This window comes from Lepisma saccharinum, chromosome 2 (genome assembly GCF_977018435.1).
Source record: "Lepisma saccharinum chromosome 2, izLepSacc3.1, whole genome shotgun sequence".
NCBI lineage: Eukaryota > Metazoa > Arthropoda > Insecta > Zygentoma > Lepismatidae > Lepisma > Lepisma saccharinum.
In genome coordinates, this window is record NC_139230.1 from 30,204,114 (window position 1) to 30,230,151 (window position 26,038).

At 39.5% G+C, this 26,038-nt stretch overlaps 1 protein-coding gene across 2 annotated transcripts in view; it reads left to right on the forward strand.

Annotated features, from left to right (window-relative positions):
* LOC145983982 (uncharacterized) overlaps window positions 1-26,038 on the forward strand; it is a 69,732-nt gene that overhangs the window by 30,744 nt on the left and 12,950 nt on the right. The window contains exons 6-7 of one of the 2 annotated variants that reach the window (XM_083117225.1): window positions 1,104-2,130; window positions 11,987-12,132. In XM_083117225.1, the coding sequence (XP_082973351.1) occupies window positions 1,104-2,130; window positions 11,987-12,084 (1,125 nt within the window). In that variant the 3' untranslated portion in view covers window positions 12,085-12,132. The remainder of the gene's footprint in view (window positions 1-1,103; window positions 2,131-11,986; window positions 12,133-26,038) is intronic. The other variant, XM_083117224.1, reaches the window with a different exon arrangement.

Genomic DNA, 26,038 nt, shown 5'->3' on the forward strand with positions numbered 1-26,038 from the left:
ATGAGACCAATGTGGAGGTTTGCATTCTTTCTGGATAATGCTATCTGTCACTTTGGCATTGAAGGTGCTTTTGGTCTTCATTCAGTTTTAAATATAATTTTCACCCAATACATGTACAGAAAATTTCTGATTGTTTTGCATGATTACTTGTATTTGTTTTTTTTTGTTATTCAGTGTGGCTCTTCCATTTGTGGTTAATGAGGATGAATGATGATTAGATGTAGATGGAATTGATGGACAAAAAACATCCATGCTTAGGCTGGGTCTCAAACTTGGGAGCATTGGTGGTAAGATTGAATGTTGACCACTTAATGTGCTCAATGATTACTGAACAGTAATAAATACAGGGTGTCCGAAAAGTCTTACAACTTAGATTTCAAACGTATGTAACTTTTGTACAAAAGGCAATAGAGACATGAGTTACACTGGGTATCAACTTTTTCTATGTGAATATTTTTGAAACATTCAACAATCATGATCTATATAAATGTTCAGTATGCGGAAAAAGTTACTAAGGTGTAAGAAAGTTTCTGTAAGAAGTAAAAACAAACATGGATAAAAGACAGCTGTGGAGTCGCTTGCAAAAATTTTCTATGTGTATTGATGGTCTGTATGGGTATTTATCGAACTGATAAAAGAACAATAAATTATTATGCATTTTATGCATTACAGATGATTTTAGCAGGTTAATTATGGCATATTCATAAAATAGTATGTTTTTTCAAAATTACAAGGTTTGCTGGCAACATTCATCATGTCTGAGGCCAGGCAGTACTTAAGTTTTGCACCGTAGTAAATTTTGAATGTAGAGCATGATTTTCTTGTTTAATTTTTCAAAAATATCCACATAGACAAAGTTAATACCCAATGTAAGTTTCATGTGTCTATCGCTTTTTGTACAAAAGTTACGTGTGTTCAAAGTCTTGGATGCATAACTTTTCAGACACACTGTATATATGCAAGTCTTGCTAGTAATTATATTGTCGTAATTAACAAGAGAGGTTGATAAGTGACACAAAATAACTGTAGTATAGTACTATTAGTAGTTAAGAATTAAACTATTTTCTTTTTTTAATAAAAAAATCTTTCTCTTTCTACCACAGGTAAATTTTGGAAATAACCCAACTGTAGGTGCTACTTGCAAACCATCGAGAAAACTGAATGAGGCACGAAGACTATTGCAGGATGCAGTAAATACGAGTCATAATCAAATATTGTTAAGTAGTGGTGCTTCTAATCCAATTCCACCATCGATTATCAATTCTACCTTTAAATCTCCTTTATCAAGTTTATCTGGGAAATCAAGTATACAGAACTCTTTAACCAGGTTAACGTATGGTGCTTCCAAGTCTCATATACAAATTCTGCCAAGCATGACTGGAAAGATAAATGTTCCGGTTAGTTCAAACAAACTTACTCTGTCCCAATTATCAAATTTATCAAGCTTATCTGGTAAATTTAACGTCTCCCAAATATCACACAATCCAAGTAACTTGAAAACTGTGTTGCCAAAACCAGTAGTTGCAGCAAAACAAATAGTAAAGCCAAACAGTGTTGCTGCAACTAAAGAGACTCAAGTTCCTCTCAAAAACGGCCAATTTCACATACCAAATATTCTTAGTGCAAGCCTTAAGAGACATAATGAGTCGCTAAAAAATAGTGGTGCCAAACGAGTTAAAAGAAAAAATGCTACAAACCCTGCTGAAATTTTTAGTAGTATACTTTCGAGGAAGACCAATAATACATCAAACCAATCCAATCATGTGCCTCTTGTAGCCGTGTCCATTCCAAATGGTTTGCCTCAGCAAATGCATAATCTTGCAGTGGCCTCACAGACAGGTGTGGAAGTGATAGTACCAAAAACTGATGCTTCAATAGATACTGTTTCAGGATTGAATATAAGTGGACTTGGTGTTAGCAGTTTAGATTCTAAATCGGAGTTACTTAAGAAAACTGTGTATAATTCTCGCCTGCAACCAGGAAGTGTTATGGTGCCGGAGGTCCTAGGAGGAAATCTAGTGACTGAACTGCCTACAGGAATTGCTTCTACTAGTGTTGCAACATTAACTGGCAGTGGGCTGCAATCAGATCAAATTATTGGTACTACAGCGGGTACAACCAATGTAAAAGGTTAGTATTATCCAAGTATGTTTCATGGTGGTAGCGGCAAATGCAGTTTTAGTATTGTACAGGTGATGTTCCGTATTTCTTACTCTGCAAGTGACACACTACTTTGTCCATTCCAACACCGTAACCTTTGATAATGAAGGCAGTGGTTCTTTGAAATTAATCGGAAAACCAATTAAATTTACAATGTGGAAATACGGAACATCACCTCTGCAATAAGTGTGTTTCATTTCCTTATGTTCTGTTATGTATTGTACATTTGGGTGAGTAAGTTTCATTTTATGCCATTTTGTTTTCAGAATTAACTTTCAATGAAATGTCTAGAATGACTAAAAAGAACAAAATAGTATTTATGAAGATCTGTGATTATATTAAATGAATTAAAACAGATATGCACAGGATAACATGAAGTAGCTGATTTCATAATTTATGTAAATATTATTCATTAACAAGGAAAATAATATTTAAATAGTAGATAAATAATAATTGAGTGGCTCGGGAGTAAAACTTGATAACCCACACTTCATTCAAACTTGAGATAACATTAGGTGTAGTTGCTGCACAGCCTCCTCCTGCTCACACATTAGTGAACAAAGTATATTCAGTAGGCGGTAATTGGCAAAAACATGCAGGAACATCTAGGCAATACATAAGCCACAATGCAGTGGACAAACTTTCACTTGCATTTTTCTCGGGGTCCGTACTTTTGTGGGTTATCAAGTTTTACTCCCGAACCACTCTAGTAGTGATCAGAGACATTCTATCATCTTGGTGACTGATCTGTGTTTTCCTGCTGGCTGGCCCAGTCAGTCACAGTAGGTCCTGCATACCAGGTTTTGACTTCTCAAAGCCGAGAAAAAGTGTACTGGTGTCAGCAGGACCTCTTTTTCTTCCATGGCCCAGCTAACTGGTGAGGAAGTTCCCCAACCAGCTATGCACATGCTGGACAGGTTACATTGGCATTGTTACCAACTGGTAAATTCTCAAATCACTCAATATTCAGAGCTTTGAGGGCTAGTCAGTAAAGAATGAGAATTAATTTATTTCTCACCAAAGGTTCAGGTCCCTATCGAAGTAGTCTCTTGTCAACTTGAATACATTTGTCTCAATCTTTTAACATTGTCTTCAGAACCAACTCTGCTTTTTTCATGACAACCCCAGTCAAGTCAGAACGTTTACATCTTAGTTCCAATTTCATGCAAAGGAACAGAAAAAGCCAAATGGAATATGGTCAGGGCTCTATGGAGGGTGCCCACACATTCAATATTTTTCATGCCAAAATATTGGGAAACAACATGGCAATATGTGGTCTGGCATTGTCATGATGGAGATGCCAAACAGATGGGTACAGATCTGGGCATTTGGGGTGGATGTGCCAGTAACCATGGTGTTTCTTTGCAGCCAAAGAATGAACCGTTAACTTTCACACTGAAGGAAAAACTGGGGCCTTTTTCATATTGGAGAAGGGGACATTTTCAAATGGTGCTAGCCCGTTTGCTTTCCAGATCATAGTGATGTAGCCAACTTTCATGACAAGTGATGATAGACATTAGGTATGCATCACCGTGCTCCGCAACCAGATGCTGCAATTCTTTGTACATGTTCATGCACACCTTCTGCCCAGGTGTGTACAATCTCGGTACCCACATTGCAAAGACATTTGTTATGTGCAAGTGCTCGTGAAGAAAGGTGAAGGGATTGCCATGAGAAATGTGTAACTTGTCTGCCAGGTGTCGACATTTACAAGGCAAACTTCACAAACTATAAGCCAGCCTCCATGGTGTAGTGGTTAGCACAGTGCGCTATGATGCCAGGGGTCCCAGATGCAAATCCCAGCCTGGGCATGGGTGTTCTTTGTGTTTGTCCCTTCATCAGCTTTGCAATTAGCCAAAGGTAGCAGAAAAGCAAAAGGAAAATAAACCAAATCAAGCAATTCACAAACTATAACAGCATCTGTCTGGATGTTTACCTCAATAACAGCTTTGCTGTCGATACACAGCATCCACAAACTCTTTGAACAAGCAAAATGTGGTTGATTGTGGCACAACATCTTTCCCATAAACAAAGAGTCTGCATCATTTGCTAAACTTCTATGGTGGTTTTCCTCAGATGATCACAGAATTTCAAGGCCACATACTGCTCCTCCTGTACAGACTCTTTATCTTGAGCAAGGAGGCAAAAATCATCTGCTACTTACTAGTGCACCATTGCCGTTCCACAAGTGCATGCAGCACACTGATCAAGTTTTTCATGGTGGTGTGACCACATCCATATTGGTTGCTAATAATATCCTCACACTATTTAATAGCAAGTGATGAATTCATTCTCATTCTTTATTGAGTGGCTCTCATACATGAAGAAATATCATTCGTAAATGTAACCATTTGAGTTTGGAACTTATTAGTCATGTTACATTTGAACATTGATTTAAATCAAACCTTGGAAATGTAGATAAACCGATTTCAAAAGCTTGTTTTGTTTAATTCTACTTGAACAAGCAAGGTTGTAAAAGTCTGAATGCACTTTGTAGTTTTGAACTCTACTTTTGTAAGGCTATTCAATGTGGGACTTTCATCATTAGGAAGGTGTTGGTTGGCAGTGGTTAATTTCTTGACAAATTCACATAAATTGTATCTTTGACATTAACACCTTAATGAAACTGAACCATCAACAGCTGTCCAATTTTGTTATATAATACATTATAATCAGTCTCCAGACTGCCTTCCTGGTTAATGCTTACTGTAGGAGTATGTTATCATATGTTATCACCCTTATTACATGTCGATATGTTGTGAGTTTGTAAATTTCATTGTGAAAGAGTTTTATCCCCAATTTAGGTGATATTTTATAGTACAGTTCGACAAGTTTGTTTCACTTTGAAGTACAGTTTTTAAAGTTGCAATGTTTTATCACTTTTATTATCTTGTCACTGCTGTGACTCTTGGATATTAACATTCCTCCATGCCAGTGAAATTCACTACAGGTGGCAACATGGACTGCTGTTCAGCACTGAAGAGAAACACACACATCATACAGTGGGTAGAATGTGCAGGCTGATGAGTTTGACTTTGCTTCAACCAAGAGTAGAATTTAAAGTGGTTTAGAGCCGAATTGCTTCTTTCTATGTTCTGAATGTTTTATTTCCACTAGGATCCCCCTTTTGCATCACAAATTGCAAAGTAGTCTGGACTTGAAGCCTCATGTAAAGCATGAAATGTGTGGCACCATTTTATATGGCTTGAGAACTGAAAAATTTGCTGGAAAACCTGGAATTTTATGTGAATTTGGTTTGGTTCCTAGAGTAGTCATCCTGTACATTGATTTTTCCAGTATAAACTATTGATTCACAGATTTTTCTAACATTTCACAGCTCTTGGGTTTCTATTTTTCCTTTCCTTGTGTGTGTGTGTGTGTGTGTGTGTGTGTGTGTGTGTGTGTGTGTGTGTATTTGTTGGCTGGGGTATTGTTACACATTTTTTCTGTGGTGTATTAGTGAGTGTATCTGTGTGCGTGAATGTATTCACACAATTTTTCACATTTAAATTTCTGGGTTCATAATTTGTTCCTTTTCATGCAAATATATATATATATATATATATAATGGATAAAAGCAAGGAGGGCCAAAAGGGCTAAGTAAAAATCAAATAAGGTAAAAGGAAACACTCACCGGACAGTAGGAAAATTCAAAATTTTCGCTAATTTATAGCATCATCGGTGTGAGAAGAAACAGAAGACGGAACCGGAAGTTGGGGTCCTGCAGAGTTGCCAGGTCCCCATTGAAGAAGAAGCGGTGCGTAGAACGAAAAAAACACTGTTTCGTCACCAGGCTCGTCGTAAACTGTGAGTGGGGAGGATGAGTTGGGAGGGAGGGCGGGAGGGTGGTGGGTGAGGGTTGGGCATTACTGGGTGGCCTTGTTCAGGCCAGGTGGAGTGGTTGCACTCATGGCCGATATATAGGCCCTTTCCCATCTTTTGCGAACAGAGGTGTTGGCTGGTTGGGGTAGGAGGTGGATGATCGCTACCCGGAAGCAGTCGTTGAAACTGATGTTGTGGTGGTTGGTGTGGACGGCGACAGTGAAGTCCAGGTTGTGGGTGGAGGAGCGGTGGTTATTGATGCGGAGGTTGAGGGCCGTTGATGTTTCCCCCAGGTAAAAATCACCACAGATGTTGCAGGTGAGGATGTAGATAAGGTTTGAGGCATGGCAGGTCCCTTTGGGATGGAGGGTAAATTTGCCAGTGGCCGTGTGCACCTGGAGGGTGTGAGAAGTGATGAGGATGGGACAGGTCTTGCACCTGGGTCGGTTGCATTTATGGGCAGGGGGGTGTTGGATGTGTGGTGAAGGAGTGTTGTGGACCAGGATGTTTTGGAGGTTAGGGGGGCGTTTGAAAACCACCCTGGGTTTGTCGGGAAATATGTTTTTGGTTTCGGGATCACTGTGGAGGATTGGGAGAAGAGAGTGCAGTGTGTGCCTGATTTTGTTGAGGTGGGGATGATATTGGGTGATGAGTGCAGGTGGGTTGGTGGCAGCAGGTTTCTTGGTGGTAGTGGTATGGGAGGCAGCTCGTGATATTTGCTTGGTGACCAGGATGGAGGGATATCCACGGTTAACCAGGGCCTGGTGTAGGCGGAGGTTATAATTCTGGCGGGAGGTGGGTGAAGTGTTAAGGCGCTGTCCCCTGAGGGCCAGAGAGAATGGAATTGCTTTTTTGGTGTGGAACGGGTGGGAGCTGGAGAAGTGTAGGTATTGCATGTGGTTGGTGGGTTTTATGTGGATGGAGGTAGTCAGGTGTCCTCCCTCGATGTGCACGTCCACATCCAGGAAGGTAATCTGGTTGGGGGAGTGTGTCCAGGTGAATAGCCTGGTGACGAAACAGTGTTTTTTTCGTTCTACGCACCGCTTCTTCTTCAATGGGGACCTGGCAACTCTGCAGGACCCCAACTTCCGGTTCCGTCTTCTGTTTCTTCTCACACCGATGATGCTATAAATTAGCGAAAATTTTGAATTTTCCTACTGTCCGGTGAGTGTTTCCTTTTACCTTATTTGATTTTTACTTAGCCCTTTTGGCCCTCCTTGCTTTTATCCATTATTATCCACTTTTGGTATGAATCCTTTCACGTATAACTCCTACCAACTGAACCGCCTGCGATCTTTTATTGTTTCCTACACCAAAGCTACGTCCCATGCACGCTTCCTGCACTCATGTTTGATATTAGGCCTAACACCCAAAAGCCTCACACCCAAACTGCCATTTTCCGCCATGCCCCCAAGCATAAAACCCACGATTTTCCCACTCGCGAGAAATTTCGCTATTGAACTGACCCACGCCATGTACCGATCCCAGCTAAATCGCGCCCGAGAACTTTCCATTTCTATTCAATCCCTTACCAAAATCCTGTTGCTGACCCCAGGTAACCACCATCACAAAATAGACTCCTTCTGGCACACCGCCCATTCCATTGCCAGTGATCTTAACACTAAACACCTCCAAAAACTCTCCAATCTCTGCCGTCAAGCTTTTCAGACTGGCTGCACCCTTCCCCTTCCACTGCCGCCCAATTTCAGTCCCACACCAACATGCCCGCTATTACCCGACCCCCCTCTACCATTGCCCACCCCTCCCACACCACCACAGACCCCCCCTGAAAACCAAAACTGCACTCCCATACATCGCACCTTGGGAAACAACCAGTCCACGGACAAACCCACCCCTACCAGATCCATGACCACCAATGACCCTAACCCACTCAAAAACAACCAGACTGTACTCAATTTATCCAGCCATAAACTGAGCACTGATGAAATAGCTGTTTTATCCAAAGGCCTCACCTTCTCCCCCACTACTCCACCCAACCAATTCCGCCTACTTTTTGACATACACACATTTGCTCGCAGCCTCCGATGGCAACATTTCTGGGCCAAAAATCCCTCACTCCAAACTACTACCAGTGAAACCCACCCGAGCCTCCTTCAATTTAGCCCCCCCTCCTCCCAAGATCCACCCCCCCTGCCCACCAACCACCCCTTGGAAAGATACATCACTGCCGTCATTTCCACCACCTCTGACAGCTCATTCTTAAATAACTTTCACAACCAACCTAACCTCAATCCCCCCCAACAGAAAGCTCTCAGAGACCTCCGCAACAACCACAACATCAAAATCCTCCCAGCTGACAAGGGGTCCACCACGGTGGTCTTGAACTCTCAAGACTACCTGGCGGAAGCCAACCGCCAGCTGGCTGACCCCTCCACCTACAAACCCACCACAGCTGACCTATCCGCCGAACACCTCACCAAAATCCGGGACTTCATCCACACCCGCGGCCCACCTGAAGGCCTAACAGCTCGTACCACCGCCATGTTAATACCCGACAATCCCCGCACCCCCACCTTCTATCTATTGCCCAAAATCCACAAACCTGGCAACCCTGGCAGACCCATTGTGTCCAGCTATAACTCACCTACAGAACGAATCTCAGCCTTTGTTGACTCCCATCTCCAGCCTCTTGTGAAAGCTCTGCCCTCCTACCTCCGTGACACCAACCACTTCCTCCAGAAAATCAGCACCCTCCCACCATTGCCCCCAAATACCATCCTTGCCACCATTGATGTCACTTCCCTCTACACCAACATACCTCACTCCCATGGCCTCCGCTCAATAGAATTCTATCTCAATAGCAGACCCAAACCTCACAACCCCAGCACCAACTTCCTGACCCACCTAGCCCACCTTGTCCTCACTTGTAACAACTTCACCTTTGAAAACCAAAATTTCCTACAGATCCGAGGTACAGCCATGGGTACCAGAATGGCCCCATCCTATGCAAACCTCTTCATGGGCCAACTTGAGCAAGAGTTTTTGGCTACCCAACCCCTCCAACCCCTCCTCTGGCTCCGCTTCATCGACGACATCTTCATGCTCTGGACACATGGAGAACCATCCTTGTCAGCCTTCCTGGACCAACTCAACCACTTCCGTTCCCTAAAATTCACCTGGACACACTCCCCCAACCAGATCACCTTCCTGGATGTGGACGTGCACATCGAGGGAGGACACCTGACTACCTCCATCCACATAAAACCCACCAACCACATGCAATACCTACACTTCTCCAGCTCCCACCCGTTCCACACCAAAAAAGCAATTCCATTCTCTCTGGCCCTCAGGGGACAGCGCCTTAACACTTCACCCACCTCCCGCCAGAATTATAACCTCCGCCTACACCAGGCCCTGGTTAACCGTGGATATCCCTCCATCCTGGTCACCAAGCAAATATCACGAGCTGCCTCCCATACCACTACCACCAAGAAACCTGCTGCCACCAACCCACCTGCACTCATCACCCAATATCATCCCCACCTCAACAAAATCAGGCACACACTGCACTCTCTTCTCCCAATCCTCCACAGTGATCCCGAAACCAAAAACATATTTCCCGACAAACCCAGGGTGGTTTTCAAACGCCCCCCTAACCTCCAAAACATCCTGGTCCACAACACTCCTTCACCACACATCCAACACCCCCCTGCCCATAAATGCAACCGACCCAGGTGCAAGACCTGTCCCATCCTCATCACTTCTCACACCCTCCAGGTGCACACGGCCACTGGCAAATTTACCCTCCATCCCAAAGGGACCTGCCATGCCTCAAACCTTATCTACATCCTCACCTGCAACATCTGTGGTGATTTTTACCTGGGGGAAACATCAACGGCCCTCAACCTCCGCATCAATAACCACCGCTCCTCCACCCACAACCTGGACTTCACTGTCGCCGTCCACACCAACCACCACAACATCAGTTTCAACGACTGCTTCCGGGTAGCGATCATCCACCTCCTACCCCAACCAGCCAACACCTCTGTTCGCAAAAGATGGGAAAGGGCCTATATATCGGCCATGAGTGCAACCACTCCACCTGGCCTGAACAAGGCCACCCAGTAATGCCCAACCCTCACCCACCACCCTCCCGCCCTCCCTCCCAACTCATCCTCCCCACTCACAGTTTACGACGAGCCTGGTGACGAAACAGTGTTTTTTTCGTTCTACGCACCGCTTCTTCTTCAATGGGGACCTGGCAACTCTGCAGGACCCCAACTTCCGGTTCCGTCTTCTGTTTCTTCTCACACCGATGATGCTATAAATTAGCGAAAATTTTGAATTTTCCTACTGTCCGGTGAGTGTTTCCTTTTACCTTATTTGATTTTTATATATATATATATATATACACACACACACACACAAACGTGCAGGGTGGATGGAGACTGACTCAAGTACCAATATGAGATAAGGAACCTTGATCTGGAAACGAGCCATTAAAAAGTTATAAGCCAAAACTAGTTGAGGCTACGTATGACTGTGAAATGAGACAACTGAAAGATGCAGCTTGTAGATTTGATACGGACATTACTACAGTGTATCATAGAACTCTAGGACAAAAATGTTTGAGTAGCTGTTCAAAATGGCAGCCCCCAGCGTCAATGCAGGTACGCAAAAAGCTCTGTCGGATCACCTCTAATATCCCTGGAGTCATTCTGGCGATATCTCCATATCTACAAGCTGCATCTTTCAGTTGTCTCATTTCACTGTCATAGGCAGCCCCAACTAACTTTGACCTACAACTTTTTAATGATGCATTTCCGGACCAGGGTTCCTTATCTCACATTGGTACTTGAGTCAGTCTCCATCCACCCTGCAAGTTTCAATCAAGGTCACAGAAACACCCTGTACAATGCCGACTGAATACAATGTTGTATGTCCATCTACCCTGACTTTGCAGGAGAGCTGATTAAAGTTTAACATACATAAAGTTTGAATACACTACAAGATTTGCGCAAACATTTTAGTAATATTGATAATTCACAACACTTGACAGCCAGTTGCTTCTGGAATGTGATGCATTAACCTGTGAGGAACAGGATAACATCATCAAGTCATCTCCCACAAAAAAGTGGACTTAAGACAAGACAGTATTCACCCAGCAATATATGTGTGTGTGGGGGGGGGGAGGGGATACAAGTGGTGAGAGTGCAATCTTTTTCTACATACCTACGCTCTTGGGTTCCGATTTTCCTTTCTTGCTCTCTCACTCTCTCTTGCTCTATCTGTGTGTGTGTGTGTGTGTGTGTGTGTGTGGGTGTGGAGTGTGTGTGTGCGTGCCCCACGTGTGTGGGTAGATAGACAAATGAAATCTCCAAATAGAAAGAAACAACAACATAATATAATTCTCTCTGAAAATAACATCTTCTGGAAGGTTGTTGATTGGATAACTGTAGCTGAAAACAATATACTGTAATGGATTGTTGGATAACTGCTGCTGAAGTTAAGCAAAGTGGAAGTTTGTATGTGCATGATATGCATATGTAGATTCGATCTAGGTTAAGTGTGCAATTTTTTTTGTCCTTCCCGTTCCTTTTCCTTCACTACTAACATAATTTTTCAGTTGTCATTATTTATGTATCAATTGGACATTTTTATTTTAAATTTGATTTTAAGTGTTAATTTTAATTTCTGTTATTTAATATTTAGTGTTAATTTTAATTTGTTATTTAATATTTAGTGTTAATTTTAATTTCTGTAAATTGATATTTTCTAACCATTGTTTATCCCATTTTGGTACCAAGTTCTCTGTAATTTAATATTTCCTGACCATTGTTTATCCCATTTTAGTACCAATTCCTCATCTTAAACCCAGAAAACGACAACCTGTATTTAATGTAACGCCAGGAAACCTGCTCCATCTACCTGCTAACATGGTTGTAACACCCATTAACATGGCACTAACATCTGAAAATATGGATGTAACACCACCAGTTTTTGTTAAAAATCAAAATATTGTGATTATTCATTCCTCAAATAGATTTGTTGGTGACAATTGTTCAACAGTGGTGCTTCCAAAAGAGGTCCGTGCTGATGGTACGTAAGGCACATGTAGTACTTATCTATGAGTATAGGTGAAAGTCGCACCAGAGAAAGATTCGTTCAGTAGTTTCATCAGAATTGAAGGTAGTGTACTAATTATTCTGTAGTAGTATAATATACTCATTAGATGTAACATTAGATAATGTAAAATATACAGTATCTGTTGTATAAAAATTATTACATTCCAGCAGCCATTATATTTATGGAATACCTGTTAGTTACATGAACTGTATTTAGGAATATTTAGAAATCATTGCTAGTTACATGAACTGTATTTAGTAATATTTAGAAATCATTGCAAGTTATGTAACAGAAAGAAAACTGTTTTGAAATTAATACAGTTAGCTATTGTTACAATGACTTTCTTAATTGAATACAATTAGATTTCAGCTTATTGTAGGAAATGCTTGTAATTTCTTAAATTTATTAACAGTAGATTACTTAGATGTAGGTAATTGCTATTGAAGTTTAAATAAGTATGAAAAGTTTCTGGCTCAATTAACCTGTAATATGAGATGCACATACATAAACTTACAACACCCAACATGAAGGTCTAGAAAGGATCTTACTACTAATAAAACAGAGGTCACTAATAAATAATGTGTGTTCCTTCTTGTACAATAAACAAGAAGGTTTCTCTGCAATTGTAAACACCATTCAACATAGTTTTACATTTATTTGCATGCAATTTGTATGAGTGAGGGAATTAATAAGTTCAAAATGGTAGGGTTTAACTTAGCATAACTTAATTTAACTTAATTATGAAATTCCAGTAAGAATTTGTAAGCACAAGATTGATTGTAATATTTTGTATTATTTCAATCCTTTTTGGCACAGAGAACATACAACTTGCTTTTCCCTATTGTGTACAAATTTCAGATCATGTAGATATACGTTCTTAGTTTTTGACTGCTTATGGAAATGATTACATTTTTCTTTATCGATCGCCGATTGTTTTGATGCAGACATTTGACATTTCAATTCATAACTTACCCACGAGTACTGTTTCTTTGTTTTTTCTCCACTTGTCCTTGTTATGTCTGAGCTGTGCATTTGCTCATTTGGCACAATGGCCAACAAACCTGCTCCAGGTTGTTCCTGGCAGATGCTCTTCCAGGATGGTATTCGGCATTGTCTGTGTGAGAATGTGAATGATTCTGGGTTCGAACACGAAGAAGAGGACAAGGAAAGTAACATGTCTGAAAGTGATTTTAGTGACAGACTGTACCATCGTCGCAGTGAGGGGTTGGCTAAGGGCAAGGGGTGGAAACGGACATGATGGTTGTGTGCCAACCAGAGGGTCAGTCAAAGGAGCAGAAAATAAAGTAGCCATCTTATAGATGTAGAGTTAGCATTAGTTAGCTAATGATGATATTCATCTAATTGTTCCTAATTTTGCAGGCCAACCTGGTATAAAGGCTAACTTGCATGGAAATTAAACACCATACCAGTTTTTTGTTTTTTGTAGATTCTGAGGAGAAAACCTGATTTATATAGAGTGAAGCCTGAAACAAATGTGTATGCTAGACAGCAGATAGAAACTGCAAAGAGGATAGGAAATTTGTGACCAAGATTTGTATTTAAGAGATGGAAATTAGTCAGTGTTGCTGAAATTGAGAATAACGTTGACAATTTTTATTCGTGTGTCCCTTGTTAGAAAAACCCAATATTGAAACCTATTGGAATGTGATAAAGATTTTGAAAGCAAATTAGTCCAGAACATTGGGGTGTCTCAGGATAGGTTCAGAGGTTTATTTTCATCCTTACATGTGAATAACAAAGCTCTCTACTGAGGGAGTGGTGACCCTGGTCATGTCACTGTGTATCCTGTTGCTGATATATTGTTTGAATCATTCCATGTCCTTAATGAACCAAAAGAAGAATTAACAGTTGATGAACGGATGTGCCCTTTTTATGGAAGAATTTGATTTAGGGTCCATATGTATAAATCAAGCCAGAGAAATATGGAATCTCCATGAAGTTTGTGAAGCAGGTAGCATTCAGTGTTCTGCAATTTTGAAGCATACACTGGTGTTACCAGTGATACCAAAAACACACACAAGAAAGAGAAGTCTGTTAACCTCTGATGAATGCCCCTTCAAGATATTTTTGTTAAAGGATCTGTTTTGCACTTTCCCTGAACTTGTGGACATGCTTTGGTCAAAACAAACAAAAGCCATTGAAACAGTTATGCTAACAACAGTGAATCTGCCACTGTGTGAATTTGCCAAAAGAGTTAATACAAGATAATTGCAGTTATTTTGTACTAGAGATTTGTTATTTGTAGGATTAAGGTTAACTCCATCCCCCACACACTTTCCTACACTCACACTTTATGATCTCATTTAATTAAATGGAACATGAGAAAATATAATTATTTACAACTGACCTTCGAGGAATAACACTATAGAAATTATGTTCAAAGTATTTGAAAGTAGGTTGTACAGGGTGCCTAATCTAACTTTGTGACCTGAAATATTTTCGACACGATACAAAATATGGAAAACTACTTGCATGGAAATGTACCCATGTCAGGGGCTCACAAAATGAGGGGATATTCACAATACAGAAAATTCAGAAATTATTGTATCCAACACAAAGTGTTTTTTTTTATGGAACTTGCATGATTTTTCTGGCGAAATGAAAAGTAGAGGTAAAATTATGGATAACAGAATTGGTCTCAACTTCCTACACCAAATATCTGCAGAGATAATGAAACATTTAAAGGTTGGCAGTGTGGACACTACTTCCTGTGTTAAGGAAAACAACACATCACGGGTCATGTCCGAGATTACACTGATCTGCATTTTTTCAACTATTTTCCGTTGTTTTGAAATGAATAGGTGTATCGGAATGGATTTTTTCTGCAGTTTCCGAAAATGGCCTTCAAAATTCCATAGCACGTCAGGTTTTTTTTCACAAATATCGAAAATGTAAAAAACATAATTTTTTAGTGACATTGATATATGACAACGTTTGTACTGTGTGAAAATGTGCTCTGGAGGGATGGAATGAATGTGTAAGAAATAAATATAAATACATATTTCAAAGCAAACATATCTAACATTCACCACTGGGTTCACCTTGAAACTTAATCTTTTTGGATTTTCTTCGGTGTTCTTCCATACAGTCTCTTTCCAAGATCCAACAATAGTCGGCCGTCACATGTACAGTCCACTTTCCTTGGTATCTCTTTTCCATCACTTTAATATCCTGATGGAAGCACTCGCCATGTTCTTCCGTAAAGTCACCAAGATTGTCATGAAAGTAATTGAGATGAGCATGAAGAAAGTGAACTTTGACGCTCATGTTGCAACCAAGCAGTTTATAGGATTCCAACATCTCGTCAACTAAAATGGTGTAATTTGCAGCCTTCGTGTTCCCCAAAAAGTTTTGTACGACATATCTGAATGCAGTCCATGCTTGCAATTTGCACTCACGCATAGTTTTCTCGAGTATGTTGTCCGCCATTAATTTTCATATTTGTGGGCCTGTAAAAATACCAGCTTTGATTTTTTCATACGTGATTGATGGAAACTTAACACAAGATACTGAAAGTATTTATTGTCCCTGCTTAAAGCTGTCATGAATTGCTTCATTAAACCTAGTTTTATATGTAATGGTGGCAACAGTATTTTCGAGGGATCAACCAGTAGAACTGAAACAATTATTTTTTCGCCAGGTATGAAGGTACTTCTGACTGGCCACTGCTTCCGATCCCAATGTTCCGTCCTTTGGCTGGAGTCCCAATCACCTTGAAATCCCCGCACACAGACCATTCATAACACTTGTACTGCACCTTTTCCAGCAGCAATTTAAGGTTTTTCGTACGTCTCTTTAACTGAATGTGCTACTGGAATGGATGGATGGATGTTAGTATTGTGTAATAATAAAACACCTTCTAAACTGGATTTGCTGGCATCTATGAACAACCTCCACTCTCCTGAATTGCAATTAATGTTGAAGAATTTTATGACTGCCGGAATGTCTAGACAATATACCAAACCGCCTTCCTCTGCAAAAAATTGTACCAATTCTGCTTCTCGTTGTCTGTACCAGGAGAATCTCATATTAGGACACAGTAAATTCTTTGCATGAAGTCGTGATCCTAACAACTCTGCTGCATCTTAGGTAAATTCAGATCATGAACCACATCATTCAGTTCATGCTGGGTAAATGGCATTCTGGTTTCATCCTCCATACTGTCCTGTTGGTACATCTCATCACCTGTATCACTGTCTGCTCGGTGATGGCACAGGGATGGATTCACCATGGGGCACTGGTCTCATGGCAGATGGAATATTGGGATACACAATGTTACGCGTACTGGTATGGCCCTCCATCTTCACTGTGAAGAAGTAGCAGTCGTCACTAAGATTTCTTTGCTCACGCCACACCATGGGTACACCGAACGGCAGTGATTCACTTTTTCTCTTTTTCCACTTTTCCAGTTTCTCAACCCCTCCACACATGCACGGCACACTTTGTGAGGAACCCACGCTTTGGCCTGATGTCGTAGGTGCATTCCGAAGTATTGAAAATAAGCATTTTTCACGAAAGGCATAATATTTTGCCTCTGTTTTCCTGTTGTATAACAGCCACATATGTAGCAAAATATGTCTGGATGATTGACACAACCACGTGAAGCCATTGCAAATGCCACAAAGAAACAACCGAACAGTCACATACTCAATACAATGCACCTGGGAGCAGTCCCTGCTTTGCACTCACTAGTGGGCATTCTGGCCGGAGTGGCGCCACATGTGCAACCATCATGTGACCCGTATAGAAAAAGGGAGCGGTGGGGTGTGGTATGAGTCAGTTTAATTTTTGTAATCAGCCATGTATTTATGTTTATTCCTTCCACATTCATTTCGTCCTCCAGAGCACATTTTCACAAGTTACAAACGTTGTCACATATCAATGTCATTGAAAAATGAATTTTTTTTTACAGTTTCAAATTTTCGTGATTTGTGAAAAATTCTAACATGCTATGGAATTTTGAAGGTCATTTTTGGAATTTGCGAAAAAAAATCAATTTTGATACACCTCTGCATTTCAAAGCAACAAAACCTTGCATATTAGTGTTAGTGGTGTCTCCCGACCAGGTGTGTTGTACTGCTGTAAGTGTCAAACAGGGAAATCGTATGTACTCGAACGCATTTCACGGTTTCTATTTTCAGCTGTTACTTGCCTTATTGATATTTGGAACCCTGTTTTGTTGTTACCACTGTGTTCTCTTATTTCGTCTAGTACATAGATATGCCGGTCTTCAGTAATGAAGATAAACTAGAGTAGTGGTATTGATGATATTATAAACTCAAGAAAGTATGAACCCCCCTCAAGCAGAATTGTCTACACTTAAACCTAGCTCAACATGCCCATATGAGCTTTTTGCTCAAGTGTAGTACCCCCTCTAATCCAAGATTTTTGTAAAAAAAGCCCTCATGGATTCCATGAGAAAGTATGACCCCCCTCAGATTGATGTGCCTATACTTACAAAAGGCACTTCTGTGAGATTGCTGTCCATAATCCTGTCAAAAATATGCTTTTTTTGATATTGTATGATATCTTAAGTATAGTAACTGCTATAGTGCCCTAACATGTATAGATTTCAAAATTCTGTTAATATTGCACTTTTCAGAAAATTCTATTTATAAAAGTTAGGTATTTACAGCTTAAATATTGCATATATCAGGAAAATTATATAGACAAAAAATGTAGAGAATCATGCCTAGAATATGTCTACAAAATTTCAAGTCTCTAGTACTGATAGTTTTTGAAAAAATCTCAAATTCAAAAAATTATCGATTTTTTAACAAAACTTCTAAACAGCTTCTAGATTTCAAATATGCAACCCCTATGCACCTATCTTGAAAAATAGGCAAGTTATTCAAGATCTAGAGAACAACAAGATATTTTGAAAAATTTATAGAGATCAAAAAGTTGCATCTTGGATACAGCTACCAGCTATTATATTTTTATTTTGAACACAGTACTTAAAACTAAGCCAAGATGCACCCCTACCCACCCCCACCCCCACCCCCACACACCCATACCTACCCCCACCCATACCCACATCCATACATATTTACTTCCCAGTCCAGTTCTATTGCATCATGTTGTGCAATATTAATTGATTAAATGCTTATGACATAATGTGATGATGTGGTGTTTCCTGATTGGTTTAAATAAGCAGAATTCCTATTGGCTCTGTAAATCTATATAAGCCAGGGCACAGTGCAGATTCTTCACCATTGCTGGATCGGCAGTGGAACCCACAAGTGGGGGGCAGAACCTGAACAGGCTCCACCAAAGTATAGGAGAATTGAAGCATATAATTTGGCGGAATAACCCAAGTAAGGTCATAGAAACAATATACATTGATACAATAAAAGCCAAATTTTTGGCAAAAAGAGGGAAAAGAGGGGAAAAAAGGGCCTGCGGCACGGCCAGTTCCACTGCCCGGATCAATACTCGGGGCAGTTCCTCAAATTCCCGCACCGAGGAGCTGCGGCACGGCCAGTTCCACTGCCCGGATCAATACTCGGGGCAGTTCCTCAAATTCCCGCACCGAGGAGCTGCGGCATGGCCAGTTCCTCTGCACGGATCAATACTCGGGGCAGTTCCTCAAATTCCCGCACCGAGGAGCTGCGGCACGGCCAGTTCCACTGCACGGATCAATACTCGGGGCAGTTCCTCAAATTCCTGCACCGAGGAGCTGCGGCACGGCCAGTTCCACTGCCCGGATCAATACTCGGGGCAGTTCCTCAAATTCCCGCACCGAGGAGCTGCGGCACGGCCAGTTCCACTGCCCGGATCAATACTCGGGGCAGTTCCTCAAATTCCCGCACCGAGGAGCTGCGGCACGGCCAGTTCCACTGCCCGGATCAATACTCGGGGCAGTTCCTCAAATTCTCGCACCGAGGAGCTGCGGCACGGCCAGTTCCACTGCCCGGATCAATACTCGGGGCAGTTCCTCAGATTCCCGCCCCGAGGAGTTGTGGGATCAATATTCCCCGCCCGGGCAGTTCTATTCCCGCCAAAGTGGTTCCTAAATACAATATCTCAAGAACTAATTGACATAGAGCTATGCAGTTTTTTTGTCTGCACTGAACCCAACTGATATTTTTTATCCAGTATAGAGTTTTGATTTGAACCCCAAGAAATTTTATATAAATACCAAAGCCAAAAATATTAACACACACACACACATACAAAATATACAAAGCACACAGCTGAACCCAACTGATATTTTTATCCAGCATAGAATTTTGAATTGAAGCCCAGGAAATATATATAATAAACCAATAACAAAAATGCCGAATCAAAAATATTGCAATCAGTGCAATAAAAATATTATCACAAAAATATGCCCCAAATGCCATAGAGAATATAGCATTCAATACTTCACATATAAACATACAGATACTTCTTCTGCACAGTCATCAATATTTCCAAACAAAATTGATTGGAAATATTTGTGTGATTGCCCTGTATAGTTTGGATTGCAAGGCTAAGTTTTGCAATTTTCTAGACCAGGAACTTGACCCTGTGCACCAGAAACAGGCTCTCCACAAATTATGTGAACATCATGGAGCACACAATACATTTTACAATTGAGAATCTCAATTTAAATTCAGGAACAAGAGATTTGGATTTGATGTGTCTGGAAATATTGAATCTTGAATCAACCTGCAAACAATATTACATGTTAGGCTGGGCTATTTCAACAGCAGTAAATATTTACCAAATGTTTCAATGTTAAAAAACAATCAGAATAATATCTTCCAGGAAATATAGATACCTGAACATGCAAACATATTTTGAAAGAAGAAACATTGCAAGATATATAAAATCAGACCACCTGTTGGATTGTTTTAGGGAAAAATTTGAAAATCTATCAGAGTATGATTTTTTTAAAGTGCAAAATGAAACAGAAGCAAGATGGGTACTTGACAGTGATGTTGGGTTTGGATATGTGAGCATAGAATTGGGTTCTGAATATGATGATTTTGAATCCAATACATACTGGCATAGAATTGATGCATACCTGTTGCATTGTTATTGGGGAAAATATGTTGCTTTTTTTACAAAAAGTACTTCAAGTTTAGAAAAATTTAGGTTTTACAAATTTTTCCATGATCATAGAATTTATACAAACAGCAGGTGGCCTGTTGATGACATAACATGGGACACAACAATTTCCATACTTGATGAGGCAGGAAAATTGGATGGTTTATATTTTAATGAGTTGATTATGTACCTGCTTAAAAACAATATCAATTCTGGCTCCTTCAATACAAGATGGATTTAAATAATTAGAGTTTTTACACAAAATATTTTTGTAGATGGAACCTCTACCAGATTATAATCTATTCTATGGAGATTATGTTTATACAGGCCCATATGTTGCAGAGTATCGGTACAGGAACAAGATTGAAGTGTTTGTAACAAAGGAGCCTGAAAAGTACAGACACATAAAATCCATAAAACATCTCATACATCCAAATTGTTGTAGGTTGTCATATCTTATAGAGGTTTGTTCTGAGTACAATTATGAACAGCTCTGCTGCATGTTGTGATGATGAATATCTAGTCCCTAAACCTAACAGAGCTGTGCAGTGATGTTGTTATTGGGAACAGGATTCAAATCCTGCACAGATTTATGGATAGGAGTGAAGAATTAATTTTTGCCATGAAATTATATCTAGATCCCTGTGCAATAATGCTGTTATTGGGAACAGGATTCAAATCCTACACAGATACAGATTCTTGCTGAGCTTAATAGGTGATTGTCTGCTGTTATTAGGTACAAAATTCAATTACACAGACACAGATATAATATCTAGATAAATAATAATGCATACAGAACTGTGGTTTCTATAAATCTATACTCAGCTGTGCGGTGATGCTGTTATTGGGAACAAGATTCAAATCCCACACAGAAACAGATTTTTGCTGGGCTTAGAACTATTATGGATAGGTGATTGCCATGAAATAATATCCCTATACTTGACAGAGCTGTGCAGTGATGCTGTTATTGGGAATAATTTTAACAGAGCTGTGGTTTCCATAAATTTATACTCAATATCCTTATACTTGACAGAGCTGTGTAGTGATGCTGTTATTGGAACAGGATTCAAATATACAGATTTTTGTTAAACTTAGAACTATGCCATGAACAAAACTGTGCGGTGATATAATTATTGGGAACAAGCTTTAAATCCCCGCACAAATACAGATTCTTGCTGAGCTTAGAGTGAAGATACCAGTGATATAATTATTGGGAACAGGATTCAAATTTTGGAACTATTATGGATAGGTGATTACCATGAAGATACTCAATATTTTTGTTATTAGGTATAAATATTATTTCATTCAATTCTTCACCTCCATATCTATAACATCTCTGTGTAATTCCATAACAGTTCCATGATCAGCTCACAAACAAATCTCATCTAACAGTTCCATAACAGTTCCATGCTCAGCTCTGTGTCTGTGTGAGGCAAGCACAGCTCTGTTAGAGATAGGGATTAAAAATTATTTCATTCTTCACAAATAAATCTCATCTAACAGTTCCATGCTCAGCTCTGTCTGTGTGGGGATTTGTGCCTAATAACATCAAAAACAACACAGCTCTGTTAGTTCAATTCTTCACATCCATATCCATAACATCTCTGTGTAATTCCATAACAGTTCCATGCTCAGCTCTGTGTCTATGTAGAGCAGATAGGGATATTATATAAATTTAAAAATTATTTCATTCTTCACAAACAAATCTCTTCTAACAATTCCATAGCAGTTCCATGCTCAGCTTGTATCTGTGTGAGATTTATACAGCAACATTAGAGACAGAGTAGATGGGTATAAATATTATTTTATTCAATTCTTCACCTCCATATCCATAACAGCTCTGTGTTTATAATAGATCTTCACATGTAACAATTCCCATAACAGTTTCATGCTCAGCAAGGCTCTGTGTCTGTGTAGTTTCATAACAGTTCCTGTGTGGGATTTGTACAGAGCACAGCTCTGAGATAGGGACTAACATTTAGGGTATAATTAATTCTTCACATCTAACAACTATAACAATTCCTCCTATCTATTGAGTGTCTAGATGTTATTTCATCCCTATGCCATGACAGTTTCAACTCTGTATTTGTGTGGGATTTAAAGCTTGTCCAATTCTTCACATCTCCCAATGTGTGGTATGAAATTGTGTTTTTTGCCAAAAAAAAATCTCAGCATGGCCCTGTGTCTGTGTGAGATTTGAGGCCTGTTCCCGGTATAGGTAGATTTGAAATAGGATCTGTGCCTCCCGGCTTGAGAAGAAAGGGACTATGCATATTGTTTTGAGGTGGGATCTGAATCTCAGCAAAAGCCCTAATCACAGCTCTGCTGTGTCAGGGATCATAATTGATAGGATATAATTGTATTCAGAACAAACCCCCCTATAAGATATGATAATTTTCAAGCTCTGCTGTTACAAACACTTCCCTGTATACATACTGGGCTATCACTATAATAATATTGGCCACATGTTCTGTGATTATAAGTAATCTTGTAATAATTATTCCTGTCGGTGATAAAAACATTGTTCAATTCTAACTAGTTCAATTCTTCACAATTCCATAACAGTTCCATGCTCAGCTAGCAGATAGGGATATTAAGTATAAATTTAAAAATTATTTCATTCTTCACAAACAAATCTCATCTAACAATTCCATAACAGTTCCATACTCAGCTCTGTGTCTGTGTGAGGCAAGCACAGCTCTGAAACATGATAGGAATATTAAGTATAGATCTAAATTTCATTCTTCACAAACAAATCTCATCTAACAATTCCATAACAGTTCCATGTTCAGCTCTGTGTCTGTGTGAGGCAAGCACAGCTCTGTTAAATATAGGAATATTAAGTATAGATTTAAATTTCATTCTTCACAAACAAATCTCATCTAACAATTCCATAACAGTTCCATGCTCAGCTTTGTGTCTGTGTGGGATTTGTACAGCAACATAGCTTTGTTAGAGACAGAGTAGATGGGTATAAATATTATTTCATTCAATTCTTCACCTTCATATCCATAACAGCTCTGTGAAATTTATTCTTTACATCTAAAAAATCCCTTAACAGTTTCATGCTTAGCAAAGCTCTGTGTCTGTGTAGATAGGGATATTAATATTTTATTTCTTCATAACAGTTCCTGTGTCTGTGTGGGATTTGTACAGAGCACAGCTCTGAGATAGTGACTAACAGTTAGGGTATAATTAATTCTTCACATCTATTGAGTGTCTAGATGTTATTTCATCCCTATGCCATGACAGTTTCAACTCTGTATTTGTATGGAATTTAAAACTTGTCTGAAAAGTGGCAATCAATGCCTATTGTTTCTATATAAACGTTTCAACGTTTTAACAAAGCTATGTTGCTGTATAAATCCCACACAGACACAAAGCTGAGCATGGAACTGTTATGGAATTGTTAGATGAGATTTGTTTGTGAAGAATGAAATTTAAATCTATACTTAATATTCCTATATTTAACAGAGCTGTGCTTGCCTCACACAGACACAGAGCTGAACATGGAACTGTTATGGAATTGTTAGATGAGATTTGTTTGTGAAGAATGAAATTTAGATCTATACTTAATATTCCTATCATGTTTCAGAGCTGTGCTTGCCTCACACAGACACAGAGCTGAGTATGGAACTGTTATGGAATTGTTAGATGAGATTTGTTTGTGAAGAATGAAATAATTTTTAAATTTATACTTAATATCCCTATCTGCTAGCTGAGCATGGAACTGTTATGGAATTGTGAAGAATTGAACTAGTTAGAATTGAACAATGTTTTTATCACCGACAGGAATAATTATTACAAGATTACTTATAATCACAGAACATGTGGCAAATATTATTATAGTGATAGCCCAGTATGTATACAGGGAAGTGTTTGTAACAGCAGAGCTTGAAAATTATCATATCTTATAGGGGGGTTTGTTCTGAATACAATTATATCCTATCAATTATGATCCCTGACACAGCGGAGCTGTGATTAGGGCTTTTGCTGAGATTCAGATCCCACCTCAAAACAATATGCATAGTCCCTTTCTTCTCAAGCCGGGAGGCACAGATCCTATTTCAAATCTACCTATACCGGGAACAGGCCTCAAATCTCACACAGACACAGGGCCATGCTGAGATTTTTTTTTGGCAAAAAACACAATTTCATACCACACATTGGGAGATGTGAAGAATTGGACAAGCTTTAAATCCCACACAAATACAGAGTTGAAACTGTCATGGCATAGGGATGAAATAACATCTAGACACTCAATAGATAGGAGGAATTGTTATAGTTGTTAGATGTGAAGAATTAATTATACCCTAACTGTTAGTCCCTATCTCAGAGCTGTGCTCTGTACAAATCCCACACAGGAACTGTTATGGGAATTGTTACATGTGAAGATCTATTATAAACACAGAGCTGTTATGGATATGGAGGTGAAGAATTGAATAAAATAATATTTATACCCATCTACTCTGTCTCTAATGTTGCTGTATAAATCTCACACAGATACAAGCTGAGCATGGAACTGCTATGGAATTGTTAGAAGAGATTTGTTTGTGAAGAATGAAATAATTTTTAAATTTATATAATATCCCTATCTGCTCTACATAGACACAGAGCTGAGCATGGAACTGTTATGGAATTACACAGAGATGTTATGGATATGGATGTGAAGAATTGAACTAACAGAGCTGTGTTGTTTTTGATGTTATTAGGCACAAATCCCCACACAGACAGAGCTGAGCATGGAACTGTTAGATGAGATTTATTTGTGAAGAATGAAATAATTTTTAATCCCTATCTCTAACAGAGCTGTGCTTGCCTCACACAGACACAGAGCTGAGCATGGAACTGTTATGGAACTGTTAGATGAGATTTGTTTGTGAGCTGATCATGGAACTGTTATGGAATTACACAGAGATGTTATAGATATGGAGGTGAAGAATTGAATGAAATAATATACCTAATAACAAAAATATTGAGTATCTTCATGGTAATGACCTATCCATAATAGTTCCAAAATTTGAATCCTGTTCCCAATAATTATATCACTGGTATCTTCACTCTAAGCTCAGCAAGAATCTGTATTTGTGCGGGGATTTGAAGCTTGTTCCCAATAATTATATCACCGCACAGTTTTGTTCATGGCATAGTTCTAAGTTTAACAAAAATCTGTATATTTGAATCCTGTTCCAATAACAGCATCACTACACAGCTCTGTCAAGTATAAGGATATTGAGTATAAATTTATGGAAACCACAGCTCTGTTAAAATTATTCCCAATAACAGCATCACTGCACAGCTCTGTCAAGTATAGGGATATTATTTCATGGCAATCACCTATCCATAATAGTTCTAAGCCCAGCAAAAATCTGTTTCTGTGTGGGATTTGAATCTTGTTCCCAATAACAGCATCACCGCACAGCTGAGTATAGATTTATAGAAACCACAGTTCTGTATGCATTATTATTTATCTAGATATTATATCTGTGTCTGTGTAATTGAATTTTGTACCTAATAACAGCAGACAATCACCTATTAAGCTCAGCAAGAATCTGTATCTGTGTAGGATTTGAATCCTGTTCCCAATAACAGCATTATTGCACAGGGATCTAGATATAATTTCATGGCAAAAATTAATTCTTCACTCCTATCCATAAATCTGTGCAGGATTTGAATCCTGTTCCCAATAACAACATCACTGCACAGCTCTGTTAGGTTTAGGGACTAGATATTCATCATCACAACATGCAGCAGAGCTGTTCATAATTGTACTCAGAACAAACCTCTATAAGATATGACAACCTACAACAATTTGGATGTATGAGATGTTTTATGGATTTTATGTGTCTGTACTTTTCAGGCTCCTTTGTTACAAACACTTCAATCTTGTTCCTGTACCGATACTCTGCAACAT